Source organism: Leopardus geoffroyi, chromosome D2 (assembly GCF_018350155.1).
Source record: "Leopardus geoffroyi isolate Oge1 chromosome D2, O.geoffroyi_Oge1_pat1.0, whole genome shotgun sequence".
Taxonomy (NCBI): domain Eukaryota; kingdom Metazoa; phylum Chordata; class Mammalia; order Carnivora; family Felidae; genus Leopardus; species Leopardus geoffroyi.
In genome coordinates, this window is record NC_059334.1 from 60,670,573 (window position 1) to 60,685,475 (window position 14,903).

At 41.7% G+C, this 14,903-nt stretch overlaps 1 protein-coding gene and 1 long non-coding RNA gene across 11 annotated transcripts in view; one reads left to right on the forward strand and one right to left on the reverse strand.

The window, feature by feature from the left end:
• Window positions 1–1,276, reverse strand: part of FBXW4 (F-box and WD repeat domain containing 4) — an 81,186-nt gene extending 79,910 nt beyond the window's left edge. For 3 of the 10 annotated variants that reach the window (XM_045438648.1, XM_045438649.1, XM_045438647.1), the window contains exon 1: window positions 328–1,271. In XM_045438648.1, coding sequence (XP_045294604.1) covers window positions 328–1,127 — 800 coding nt within the window. In that variant the 5' untranslated portion in view covers window positions 1,128–1,271. Of the gene's footprint in view, window positions 1–327 lie in introns of all 10 variants that reach the window. The other 7 variants (XM_045438646.1, XM_045438645.1, XM_045438641.1 and 4 more) reach the window with 5 other exon arrangements.
• LOC123576985 lies at window positions 351–14,461 on the forward strand. The gene is made up of 2 exons (XR_006701674.1): window positions 351–461; window positions 10,090–14,461. It is a non-coding gene; the product is annotated as an uncharacterized LOC123576985 (long non-coding RNA).
• The last annotated feature ends 442 nt before the right edge of the window (window positions 14,462–14,903 follow it).

A 14,903-nucleotide genomic window follows, 5' to 3' on the forward strand; every position in this document is an offset into this window, starting at 1 on the left:
GGCTCGTGGGGAGCTGAGGAACCAGGACAGTCACCCTCTGCGAGGGAAGACACGATTACAAGCTGAAGGCAGTGCTTAAGACGGGCTAATTGTGAGAAGCCGCCCAGGGAGGGTGCCGACTGAGGGATGCTCACGGGAGGCTTCTCGGATGGGGGCCTCCGACAGGAGAGGGGCTCTTGGGGAGGGGTCCGGGCACAGGCCGGGTCCGGGCCTCGGGCGGCGTTCGGGGTGCGACACAGCCCCGGCCGACCAGGCCGCGGCGCCCCGCCCTTTCCCGGGACGCCGGCCGGCCCGGGGCGGGGAGCGGGCGGGCGAGCGGGCGCTTACAGGTCGGTGCCGAGCCGCGTGAAGCCGGAGTTGAGCGAGGCCCGGGCTATCCGGCGCCAGAGCAGGTCGCAGCTGGTGAAGCGCCGCAGCCAGCGGCACACCTGCGCCAGGCGGCCGAGGGCCCGCATGTCCAGGTAGGAGCAGATGAGCAGCAGCAGCTCCTCCGGCAGGCGCAAGAGCGCGGGCCCCGCAGCGGGGCGGCCGGCCGGCTCCCGGGCCGCCGCCTCCTCCTCGGTCGCCGCCGCCATGGCCTCCCCCGCCGCCCCAGCCCCCGCGATGCAGCCCCAAGCCTGACTCCCTCGTCCCTGTGCTCTCCCCGGCCTGGCGTCCTCCCGCCGCCCAGGCCTGACCCTCCATTCCTCCTTCTTGCCATCACCTCTTCCTCTGGCCTCCTTCCCCGCCCCTGCGCTCCCCGCATCTCCGCGTACGATCCTTCTCTCCCTTTCCTCCACGCTTCCGCAGCCCTCTCCTTCCTCCCCCGGGCCTGCGCTAGCTCCCGCCTCGGCCCCCAGCCCCGCTGCCTCCTTCGCCTTCTGCGGCCCCGGATTCCCTTCCGCCCCGCTTCCTCTTCCGCCTCGCCCCGCTCCCGCTTTTCCCTTCCCCTTCCCCTTCCTTCGCTTCCCCCTCGCGACCCTCCCTTCCTGCAGTTTCCTCGCCTCCCCACCCTCGCCCTCGCCGGGCCCGCAGTTCCCGGGCGGCCCCGGGTGGCCCTGGCTGCCCATGAGCGGCCGCGGGCCCGGCCCGACGCAGAGCCGACCCGGAGCCGCCGCCGCAGCCGCCCCGGGAGGAGGCGACACCATGTCGGACCGGGTCACATGGGGGCGGCGCGGGCCGAGGCCTGGACCCGCCCCTCACACCCGCGGGCCCGTGGAGCCGCTGCGGGGTGCGGGCCGGCCCAGGGAGCAGACCCCCTCCCCCATCGGCCTGGCCGCCGGGAGCGCTGGGTGGAAGCACATGCATCCACTCGTCTAGCATGTGAGGCCCTCCAAGGGCCAGCGAAGGCCCCAAGAAGAGCTTCCGCCTTCCACGAATCTGCCTGTTTGGAGCCTCTGCCCTCAAGAAGCATCCATTTGGGTGGCCATCCCTGGCTCCCTGGGAGCCATCCTCTTCCTTGAGCGATGCCTCCTTTCCACAGGCTACCTGCCACTGCCCCTGCCCCTGCCCCGTGAAACCGTAGCCCTGGAACTTGGCACTTTCCTTAGTCCTGGTCCTCCTGCAGGGTAGGAACCGGGTCCTGATAGTGAGTTGGGATTTTAGATCCTGAGGCCATAACTCCCCAGCCATGTTATCAGGAAATGGCAAAGCTAGGGCTTCTTACTAGTCACCATGAAAGTGCAAGTGGATTCTGCCAAGGTCACCCAGGAGTCCTTCCCCCACACCACCCACTCTTGTGGGTGAATTCCATTCACAAGGGCACCAATCTGAAGGTAGAGCTAAGAAAAACCAACTAAAGTCTAGAAATGCTCTCTGACATGACCCACGCTAGTCACGTGAGGCTATTGGGCATTTAAAATATGGCTAGTCCAAATTGAGGTGTGGTGTATGAAATAGACACCAGATTTTGAAGACTTCTAGAACAAGAATGAATTATCTCGATACTTTTATATTACATGTTGAACTGATGACATTTTTGACACATTGGGTAAATAAAATGTATTTTAATGTAACTACTAGGTAACTTAAAATTATGCATGTGACTTGCATTTGTGGCCCCAATTGTTTTTCTTTCCTCTTTTTAAAAAAATTTTTTTAATGTTTATTTATTTTTGAAGGAGAGAGAGGCAGAGCACGAGCAGGGAGAGAGCAGAGTAAGAGGGAGACACAGAATCCGAAACAGGCTCCAGGCTCTGAGTTGTCCACACAGAGGGGGCTCGAACCCACAAACTATGAGATCATGACCTGAGCCAAAGATGGAGGCTTAACCAACCAAGCCACCCAAGTGCACCCCCCCCCCCGCAATTGTTTTTCTATAGCACAGCACTGGGCTAGGCAGCCAAGATTTGAGAGGGAGGAAGATGACTATCCCTGTATATCCTGTACCCCAAATCCTGTTTCATTTTGTATTTACGTCTTAAGACCCATTTTCAGGGAGCAAGAATGAATGAGAAATCATTCAATTATTCAATACCTAGGATAGCCAAGGGAGACCTAGGAAAGCTACTACATTGCATTATGGTGCTGCAGAAGCATCATGTAACAAGGTCAGACCGGAATCTGGCTCTGCCCTAGAATTACTTTTTGATCTTAGCAAAACAACAACAAAAAACCCCACCTATCTTGGCCTTTTAGTGTTCTCAGTTTATAGTGGAGATAATGCCTCTGCCTTACTTTCGAGGGATAAATGAGATGATCCCTGTAAAATGCTTTGAACTCCTCTAAGAAAATTCTCAATAATAGTTACAGGTCAAATCCTGTTACAAAAAAATACCCTTACAAAAAAAAAAAAAAAAATACAACAAAGGCTTTGTGTTGAAAAGATTCCCAAACTCCAACCAGTGGTTTACTTCATAAAAGAAATATTTGATATGACGTTTCAGTACAACTAAGGAATTTAGACCATCTCTTAAAGATCATTATAGAGAAATTTATTTATTCACAGGTTAGAAGGCTATTGAGGTAGGAATGCTGCAAATTGAGGTAATGACATCAACTCAACATTTGTTGATTTTGCTACATTTGTGTACTGTGAGCCACTGTGGAAGGAAGACCCAGATGAATATAGCATATGGTTCCTACATTTTGTGTTCAGAATTGTGTTAGACGTGTTTGTAACTTCTTACTCTTTAACTATTTTTTAACCATTCCTCTGTAAAGCTGAGAGTTTTTCCACATGACCTAGTTTTTATGGGAGTATTAAAGGCACAAAAAATTATTTCATTAACCCAACATAAATCAAGTCAGTGTTAAAATCCACCCTCACACAAACGTAACTTACTCTTCACCCTATGTTACCTTTATTGATGGAGAAATTAAACTATCACTTAAAAATATTAAGTCACCCTCTTTCACATCCAAGCTAGAGATCAAGTGAGCTGTTTGAACTGGAATTTATGGTGTAATAATTTACCATACATACATACATACATACATAAAAGCCAAAGTTACTCAGTATGGAGAAAGGCAAAGCCAAAATGGGAAATGGGCATATAATCTGTTACGTGGTGGTAATGTGTACCCCTAAAATCCTGAGCATAAAAAAACAAGAAACAAAAAAACAAAAAACTATAGACTTAGCTCAGAGAGGTAGCTAGATGTTTTACTCTCAACATTTTGGGGCGGTGCGGGGGGTACTGAATACTTTTTAAAAAATCAACTATGGCTGAAAGATGGGTTTATAAAGAAAGTAAATGAGTGTGGAGCCTATTTGGGATTCTCTCTCTCTCTCTCTCTCTCTCTCTCTCTCTCTGTGCCCCTATGTGTGCATGCTCCCTCTCTCTCGCTCTTGCTCTCTCGCTCTCTCTAAAAAATAAAAAAAAATAAAGAGGATTTTTAAGATATAAATCTCTTTGTGTATGTCAATGTAAGTGATGTGCAGAGTAGCAATTATTGCTGTGATAGGTAGAACATAACGTATGCTTAGGTTTGTAAAAACACTAGAATTATGTGTTCTGTCCATTCTCGTACACATAGGTAGCAGTTTCAGACAGGAGCCCATGTACCCACTGGTGAAACACTCAGAGCCCCAATCTTTAACTTTAGGAGTGGGCAAATTTAACAGGGAAATTAATCTGAGATGAATTAGAGAGAAAGAGATTATTTTGTGAATGACAGTTTTCAATGTCAAACACTGGCTCAGATGCTCACCATTATTCCTGTATAATAAGAGCTTATATTTATTAAACACTATTTATCAAGCACTATTATAAGAGCTTTCCGTGTATTGTCTTATTCCTATCAACAGTCACATGAGGAAGATGCTATGAACCCAGTTTTTTGCAGGAGATGAGACTGAGGCCGGTGGTCACATGGTTCCTAAGTGCCAGTCTACCCCCAAAGCTATACTCTGAACCATGCCTATGCCATACACAGCAGAAAATGAAATAAGGCATTGAATTCAGGGTCCTCTAAGATCCTTGCAACTGATAAAGACACACTTAATAATATTATACTTTACCTCTGACCATCAAGCAGTTCTGGTTTCTAAGTAAAAACTGCTTCTAAGCATTAAAGTAGCTCCTTTCATATCTTCATTATTTTTTTATTTAAATAATTTTTTTAAGTGTATTTATTTTGAGAGAGAGAGCACAAGAAGTGGAGGGGCAGAGAGAGAGAGAATCTCAAGCAGGCTCTGCAGGGTCAGCATAGAGCCTGATGTGGGGCATGAACCCACAAAACTGTGAGATCATCACCTGAGCCAAAATCAAGAGTAGGATGCTTAACCAACTGAGCCACCCAGGCACCCCTCGGTTATTTTTTAAGAGTTAACTATGTGGACCAACAACCTCTTAGTGATATTCATAGTCTTTTTGCAAAACTTCAAAGGGATTTGTAGGAACTAATCTATCCTGCAAAAAGAACATTTAACCAAAGTTTAATAATTTGCTTCATTTTCTTCTGTTAAATATAAGTAATGATGTATATATGGCATATATTACAGGAGCCTTTTTTGTAAATTTATCCTTATTTGTGAATTTGCAAACAGATTTTGTGAAGTGATGTTAATAATGGTTATTTCTATGCCATATGATCTAGTAATTCCACTACTGGGTATTTACCCAAAGGAAACAAAACACTAATTTGAAAAGATATATGTATCCCTATGTTTATTTCACCATTATTTACAGTAGCCAAGATATGGAAACAACCTGAGTGTCCATAAATAGATGAAGGAATAAGGAAGATGTGGTGTATGTACACACACACACACACACACACACACACACATACAAACACACACACACACAGAGGAATATTATGTAGTCATAAAAAAGGATGAGATGATACCATTTGCAACACCATGGGTGGACCTAGAGGGTATTATGCTAAGTGAAATAAGACTGAGGAAGACAAATACCATATGATTTCACTCTGAAATCTGAAAAACAAATGAATAAACAAAAAGTAGAATCAGACCTATAAATACAGAGAACAAACTGGTAGTTGCCAGAGGGGGGTGGGGAGGGAGTTGGGCAAAATGGGTGAAGGAGAGTGGGAGACACAGGAATGCGGTGAGTAAGTCGCAGGAATAAAAGGCACAGCATAGAGAATATAGCCAATGGCATTGGAATAGTGCTGTATGATGACAGATGGTAGCAACAATTGTGTGAGCATAGCACAACATACAAAGAAGTCAAATCGGTATGTTGTACCCCCAAAATTAATGTAACATTATGTGTCAAAAAGTTTTTTGGAAAAATAATGGTTATTTCTAGGTAATAGAATCTTTGGATTTTACTTTGTACTTTTTTGTAGTTCTTGATTTTTTAATAAGAAGCACATATCACCTTTACAAAATCAACAAAGTCTCTCAAAAAGAACAATCACATTGTCATGAGTCCAAACACATCGTGCAAAAAGAAAGTTGGGGATTTGAAGCCTAGATTATTGCCAGAGTTTTTAACTAGCCACCTAAGTTTCATTAAACTTTATTTACTCCACTTAAAAATGTGTATCATGTACAAGTAAAAGGACAAATTAGAGTATTAGAAATAAGAGGCCTAACAGTGAATACTATATCTAGAAACATGTGAACATCTCATAAATAGAAGAGTGGAGCCTAAATTTTTGTTTTTATGAATCATATATCATGTTGGTAGGTTTGTATTCTGCTATCATGTTAGACACACCACCAAGATCTTCTGTTTTTTTTTATGAATCCACTGTCTTTGTCATATTCAAAGATAAAATGTTTTTATTTCATATGAAACAATTTAAAGCACTGTTTAAAAATAGGGGCGCCAGTTGGTTAAGCATCTGACTCCGGCTCAGGTCATGATCTTGAGGTTCGTGAGTTCAACCCTCACATTGGGCTCTGTGCTGACAGCTCAGAGCCTGGAGCCCATTTCGGAATCTGCGTCCCCCTCTCTCTCTGCCCCTCCCCCGCTCATGCTTTGTCTCTCTCTCCTTCAAAAATAAATAAACATTTTAAAAAAAATTTTAAATAGTTACTTTATGGAAAAAAAAACAAAAGGAAATATGACCAAATGTTAGAAATGGATGCCTATGAGAGGCAGAATCATGGATAGTTCTTTTTGCTGTTGCTTTACACTTTTCTGCATCTTCTAAGTTTTCTGCAGTGAACATGTATTATAGAAATAATCAGTTTTTTAAAAATCCTAGTTTATACCTAAATGTAAGAAATAATTAAATTAGTTCATTTAATATTTTTAGAAATTTTTTTAATGTTTACTTAGTTTTGAGAGAGAGTGAGTGAGTAAGTGAGTGAGAGAAGGGTAGAAAGAGAGCACAGAATCCAAAGCGGGGTCCAGGCACTGAGCTGTCAGCACAGAGCCCGACACAAGGCTTGAACTCAGAAACTGCGAGATCATGACCTCAGCGGAAGTTAGATGCTTAACCTACTGAGCCACCCAGGCGCCCCCATTTTAATATTTTAATATTAGTTCATTTTAATACTAAAGTTCATTTTACACATCACTCATGCAGAAGAATTCCTAATAATTTGTGTTATACTTCACCTTCACCAAGGCAAAGCGTAACTCTAACCCACACCCACTCCTAAAGTGAGGGCTGCACATAGGGAATCCTTCTAAAGAGTACAATATGGAAAGGCAGGGGAGAGTAACTTTACAGTGGAGAAAGCTGACAAACACTATTTCAGCCAGGTGATCAAGGTCAACATCAACAGTGATCAGTCATGTTGATAGTAGTTACCCTTGATATATCTTGATGAAAATGGTACTTTACCTCTGTGGCCTTCCTCCCCAAAACCTATAATCCCAGTCTAATAATGAAAAAAAAAAATCAGACAAATTCCAATTGACAGACGTTCTACAAAATACCTGACCAGTGCTCCTCAAAAATGTCAAGACCATCAAAAATAAGGGATGTCCAAGAGATTGTCACAGCCAGGAGGAGCCAAAGGAGACATGACAACTAGATGTAATGTGCTATCCTGGAGAGAAAAAAAAAGAGGACATTAGATAAAAACTAAGGAATTCTGATCAGCCCATTAATTGTTACAAATGCATAACACTACCGTAAGATGTTGATAATGGGAACATACGGGAACTCTCTCTACTGGCATCACAATTTTTTTGTAAATCTAAATCTGTTCTGCAATATAAAATGGGTTTTTTTTTTTTTTAGTTCATTTTAGCCTTTTGTGACTCTTACAGAAAATCTTTGCAAAAATCATAATGCATGTGAAGACAGTGTGTTTCCTGAGTTATAGAGACTCGTGATAGGAAATGCTATCCTGTCACCACAAATGCAAAAAAGAAAGAAAGAAAGAGAGAGAGAGAGAGAGAGAGAAAGAAAGGAAGGAAGGAAGGAAGGAAGGAAGGAAGGAAGGAAGGAAGGAAGGAAGGGAGGAAGAAAGAAAGAAAGAAAGAAAGAAAGAAAGAAAGAAAGAAAGAAAGAAAGAGAGAAAAAGAAAAACTAGGGGCGCCTAGGTGGCTCACTTGGTTAAGCATCTGACTCTTCATTTTTGCTTAGGTCATGATCTCACAGTTTGGGAGTTCAAGCCCCGTGCAGGGCTCTGCACTGACATCAGAGCCTACTTGGGATCCACCCCCCCGCCCCCGCCTCTCTCTCTGCCCCTTCCCTGCTTGCATGCTCTCCCTCTCTCAAAATAAATAAACTTTGTTTAAAAAAAAAGAAAAACTAATGTCCCATAGGTTATCTCAAACAAAAACCTCTAGTCACCCAAATTAATAGCTGTACCAGGATTCATTTTCCAGAAGAAAAGATGTCATTCCAAGATACTGTCCTGAGTTTACATTGCGAGAAAATAGACATTGGCAAGCACCAATTTTTATAGAAATGATATATATGAATTGAAATATATAGAATGTAGGGGGCACCTGGGTGGCTCAATTGGTTGAGTGTCCAACCCTTGATTTCAGCTCAGGTCATGATCCCAGGGTCATGAGATGGAGCCCTGTGGGGCTCCACATTAAGGATAGAGCCTGCTTAAGATTCTCTCTCTTTCTCTCTTTCTTTCTCTCTCTCTTTCTCTCTCTCTCTCTCTCTCTCTCTCTCTCCTTCCCTCTGCCCCTCTCTCCCACTCACACACCCTCCCTCTCTCTCTCAAACGTAATAAATAAGGGGCACCTGAGTGGTTCAGTGGGTTAAGCATCCAACTTCAGCTCAGGTCGTGAACTCTCTGTTCGTGAGATCAAGCCCCACATCAGCCTCTGGGCTGACAGCTCAGAGCCTGGAGCCTGCTTCAGATTCTGTGTCTCCCTCTCTCTCTGTTCCTCCTCCCCTCGTGCTCTGTCTCTCTCTCTCAAAAATAAAGATTTAAAAAGAAAAATTTTTTAAACTGTTTAAATAATAAAATAAGTAAAATATAAATCTACACAGATATATATAAAATATAAGGACTCCGTGTCAATGGCGGGTTGAAGAGTAAGTAAAGGGCTTAGCAGGATACAAATATAAAACGTAACTATGGAGAAGAGAAAACAGATTTTCAGATTTGCCAGTTAAGTCATGCTACCATTAGTTTGTCTGAGATAGCCTTCTTCATGTCAATAGGTGATGTTCAAAGATATTTAGAATGAAATAGAGAGTATACCATCGGCATTAGGATAAGATAAATTCCTGTGTTGCCACATGGCATCAGAACTTGTGATTTTTCTGATCTCTGTCAGCAGGAAGACTCATTTGGCAAAAGTGGAAGATGGAAGATATAAACCTTGAAGATGAAGGAAACCACAAAAATCTTGTGAAATTTTCATGATCAACTAGGGATATTTTTAATAAATATATACTTACAAACACATATGCATACAAACATACACAGACAAATAAAAATAAGGTCATCATTAAGATAGAATACATACAAACATGATCTTAGGAGTTCTCTTCCAGTAAAAGAGTGATAGTTAAGCTCTAGAAAAAATTAACTTAAGTATCTTCAGTACTTCTAGAAGAAAGTGCCAGGTCAAATATAAAATTCTTGGCGTGCCTGGGTGGCTCAGTCTGACTTTGACTCAGGTCATGATCTCACGGTCTGTGAGTTTGAGCCCCACGTGGGGCTCTGTGCTGACAGCTCAGAGCCTGGAGCCTGGTTCGGATTCTGTGTCTCCCTCTCCTCTGCCCCTTGCCTGTTCATGCTCTGTCTCTCTGTCTCTCAAAAATAAATAAACATTTTTTTTTAATTTTAAAGAAAAGTTAAAATAAAATTCTTATATCTGATTCTATAATTATTTCTATTTAAGAACACCTAACATCAAGCAAATTTTTTCATCTGAGACATTCATTACACTGAATGAAACCACAGGATATAATTTATTTACCTTGTCCTAGGTTTGGGGTCTGTTGAAAATGAGAAAAACACAAAAAGTAACTTTTCTGGAGTACCATTCAATTGCATTATTTTGAACAGATGGTGGGTTGTGTTCAGTTGCTAAATATGAATAAAGTTTGGATGTGAATGGAATAAGGATAGGTCTTCTTTAATTTTTTTGGCTTTTACTTTAGTAAAAAAAAAAAAAATGCATATATACACACCCATACTCATATGCTACTAAACAGCAGTTATGACCTTTGTACCAACGTACTGTTCTTTGAAAACCTGTGTCACTGCTTCTTAAAAATTATGTATTCTATATAATGTGCCTTTTCTCCTTTCTATAGCAGCTGTTTCAAACACAAATGCAGAGATGAATGAGGAAAATCCCCTACATTTAAAATCCACCATGGCGAGAAAAGCAGGAAGAGGGCCAAGCTAGCCCCTGGGGATTTTCCCAGGTTCAGTAGATTGACCTGGAAACAAGGAGTACAGATTGAGCTCTTCTTCCTTGAGCGGCACAAACACTGGTCAGAGAAGTTTCCAAACACATGGAGCTTAGTGAGACCACCTGCTCCTAACACAGGACAATGGCTACTAGACCACCAACTCTGTTGCTTCGAGTCAACACCAGCTCCCCTTTACAACAGATGACAGGCTTTCTGCCAGAGGAGTCTGCCGGTGAAACAGCGAGCAAAGAGAGGCTAAACTTTACATGTGCAATAGAAGCTCATAAATTAGGAACCAAATGGACAGATGAAAAAAACTGAAATTGAACGAGGTCGGACAGTAGAAGCAAACAATACTCACATGGATATCAGCTCCGGCAAGGCAGAGCTAAGAGTTCAAATCCTCACTTGACAAGGGCATGAGACTCCAAATGCCATGGAGGCCCCAATATGCGGAGAGAAATTTTTGCCCAGGTTCTCATGCATGCCGTCAGCATGACCAGTCTCAGTGGAGGTGTGGCACAACCCAGGGGATCTAATCTATAACCTCCCAAGATCTTCATCTCTTAGACGACTCAACAATAGGAAAAGAGTTGCAACAGTCAGGCCCCATAGCTTGCTTTGCCCTCCCCAAAGAACTGAGGTCAACTAGAAGTTCCAATTTCCCTGAAGTCATGTATGAGATAGCATGTCAAATTGGTTTTCAATTAAAAGTATATACGAAAATGTTTAATAATATTTCGTAGGTTAAGGGAATTAAAGTTAATACCAGCTGCTGGAAGGAAATTCTCAATACAGAATCCTAGGTTAACCCATATAGGAAAGTCAATGAAAAATGGAATTTTAAATTTTTAAGCAGGTAGGTCATGACACAGTCCAGGCGGGATCCATGATGACACTGAGAGGAAATAATTCAAAAAATAATTCAAAGTCTTGGCACCACATAACTGCCATAATTCTGCTTGTTTGTTTGTCTGTTTGTTTTTTTGAAAACTATAAACCCATATCCCTTTGGGTAATTTTTTCAGTTTTTAAATGTTTAGAAAACAAAATTGTAAAACTTGTTCAAGACCCCTCCGGGTTACAATTCAGTCACTTATTTACGGTACCTAGGATAGAGTCACAGACACAACCTGTGAGGAAAGAAGCCACGATTAGAGAATAGAAGCGTTTGGAACAAATGTATTCCAAACTGTTTAAATAAACCATGGAACACCTGTAGAATAGGATACTAAGCAACTGTGAGAAAGGATGAGGAAGACCATGCGCACTGCTATAGAACGATCTCTAATATACATTAAGGGGAAAAGCAAGCTACAGAAGAGTGTATATCATGCATTGCCATTTGCAGGGGAAACTACATGTGTGTGCTTTGACTTCTGTACGCCAAAGATCTCTGGAGAGATACACGCCAAAGATCTCTGGAGAGATACACAAAAACCTAGCACCAAGGTCTGCTTCTAAGAAGGGGAACTGGGTGCCATGCTATTTTATACCTTTTGAATTTTTAACTATTAACTATTTGTATGTATCATCTATCAAATAACAAGCTTTACCTCTAACAAGGGGGCACTCTTAAAAAAGTGAAAGAGCATTTTCAAGCATGTTTTGGGCAAATGGGAGAGGCCATAATGAAAGAAATTGCCATTATTTTGCAATAGAGAGCTATAGTTGACAAGCGGGAGGGGGAATGTGCAATCTGTTCACTGGGATGTCAGAAGATAGATCAAAACGAATACCCAGACTGTGAAAATATGGTTAATTACTGACAGAAGGAAAAACCATAAAGTCCATCCCATTGCATTTAAGTGAGCAGTGATACGTCAAAGAAAAGGGACTAAATAGGAAGAAAATACTGGAGTTCAACCAAAAATATAAAGAGAAAGAAAACATAAAGAGAAAGAAAATCATTTGTGAAATAGTTTCAGAATGTTGTTATATCACAGTAAAATGTATAAAGAAATTCTCAAATGAACTCTGTCAGATCCTGAAATCAGTAAAACAATTTCACTTTCTTAAAATACTTCCACAAACACACCCCTAAAGCACACACACATTCAAACACATGCTGAAAGCAGCCTGTGGGACCATTAGGACAATTCTGGACTTTATGGCTATTTCTTTTTTACGGGTCATTCTTTGCATTTTTACTGCCCTAAATTTACCTCTTAAGTCACAGCAATGCAGATTGAGCTTGCTTTCTTCTTTAGTTTTGTTTCCAACCAAATCTTTTGTACATTTCTGGAATTTAAGCCACCTCAGTTACCGCTACTTATCTATAACACCATTGCTTTGAGGGATTAAAGCAGGTTTCTTGTAATACACTTAGATCAAGAGTTATCTGAGTTGAGAAGAATATCCTGTTTGAGTTGGGGATGGGGACTCTTTTTTATTTTTATTTTTTATTTATTTTTTTTGATCTTGAGTTGTTTTGATTTCCCCTGAGAGCCGTAATCTTCAGCAAGTGATATTTTTTAAAAAGCCCCCAACACACCACAAAACATTCCAAGTGATTTTAACTCCTGAATGAGGTTGGGCTACCTGAGTGATTCTCTCTCTTCTCTTCTTTGGCAGAAAGGATTAGAAACCTCCACAGAACTTGCTCTCTATTAAAGTGGAGTGCTGTGCATTCATTGGCAAGAGGTGAATTGTTTTCAGATTACATGTGAAAGAGTGTGTGTGTTTCTTTCCCACATCAAAGACTTGGATGGAGGCAGTTCTGAGTATTGCCAGGGATGCAAGAATTGGTGCTAAAGTGATTAACAAAATTGCTTTCCTGCAAAAGAAGCACAAAACATTACCTAGGGATTAGAGGAGGAGAGGGCAAGATTAAAGGTGATGTTGAATTTTGGGTGGAATATCTTATCCATCTTTTTCAAATCATGCTTCAAGGATTCTGCAGCCCCTCCTCGGGGAAACCTGAGCAAATCAAGGTCTTGCTTTCTCAAATTTTGTACACAGGGGCTCCGACAAGGTAAAATTAAAACTACTAACATAAGCAGTACTCACTCGTGACCTCCATATCTTCATTTCACACTACAAATATATTTGGATTTGGGATGGATTTTACTCAGCACACACCAACGACTCCGGTGATCAAAGATTCTTTCATTTGTAATTGGTACGTGTATCCACCTGTTGGATTTAGACGATAGTGTTTTGTAGAGTTTCTGGAGTTGTCTGGTTTTAGCAAATCTTGACCTGATTAGTAGAGCATCCCTTGTAAAACCTACTTTCCCAGTGAAATCTCCATCTAGCCAAAATGTGAAAAAAACAAACCAAACCAAAATAATAATAATAATAGGACCTATATTCCAAATAGTGAAGGAAAGATAATAATCATGCAGTAAACCTCACAATTACTAGTTTAGGAAATTATTTTAAAGGGTATCTCTAAAATGCCCTGTGACATTCTTTGTCATGTAGCATTTTTTTGATCTATTCTAAAAACTGAATTTAGGCCACCCTTCCTCCAAGAAGTCCTCCTGACTTTGGTCTCCTAATCAGAGACAGGCAGAAACATATAGGTACATGTAACTGTTCCAGTGTGAATAAACTTTTCTTCCTCTTTGCTTTCTTCCTTTAAAACATTAAGTCCCCAGAAGGAACGACACACATATCTGGATAGGTGGGGAAAACGTAAAGTTGAGTGCAATTGCAAAATAAATAAATTCGAAGCAATACACACAGTATGATGCCATTCATGAGAAAAGTTAACACAAAAAAACAGTATCTTAACTCTTGAGGGAACATATGTATGTATAGAAAAGTACAAAAAAGAGAACAGAATTATCAATCTTAAACTCATGCTGGTGGCTGCCTTTGGGAAGGAAGGTGGGAAATGAGATTGGGGGTCGTGGTTAAAGAAAATTTTAGCAACATCTATAACATTTATTTCTTTTAAAGGGAAAAAATCCCATTAAGCTAAGATGATTCACTTAGGCATAGTTAGGGGATGTGAACAGTCATTGAAATTGTTACCTAAACACACAGCAGAGGTTTGAGATCTCATCTTTGTCCTCTTCTGTTTTTTTCGTTTTCTTAGTCAGACACAAGTTATGTCTCACTTCCTTTACAACAACAATAAAACCTGTTCCAGATTGATTAAATAATTCAGAAGAGTTGTTATCTTCTCTTCTCCCACAATAACATCATCCTCGCAAATTTACGTGCCATGGTGATGGAACTTGATCTCTGCAGGTGTTCTGTAAAAAGGGTGACACACTGTGAGTCCTCAGTAAAGAGAATAAATAAATGAATAGATAAATAAGCACAATTTGCTTGCCACCCCGCAAGCAAGAGTTTGTGGGTGTTTTCATTTTGAAAAGTTGTTTCTCAAGGTTGCCTGTGTGACTTCTTCGCTTTCAGGAACGTGTTGAGAACAATCATTTTTTATCTGTCTTTCCCTCGGGGTCCCGTAAGGTCACTGGACATAAGATAGCTGTGAAATTTGACATTGTTCCAATTTAAATGCTTCACTCCAGCAAGTGCAAGACTGTGGGCGCGTCGGTGCGGGGATTGCCACGGCCAGGCCGGTGCTGAGACTCGCCAGCCCTCCAGGCTTCAAAGCCTGCCATCCTTGATCTCACTAAAGAATGTTTTTGAATTCTGTGTCCATCTAGTGGTTGCCTGCAAAGATCTACTTGGCTTTTTCTTTCTTCCTTTTCTTTCACACTTGATCAGTGAGATTCTGTTTGTGATGGGGGTTTTGC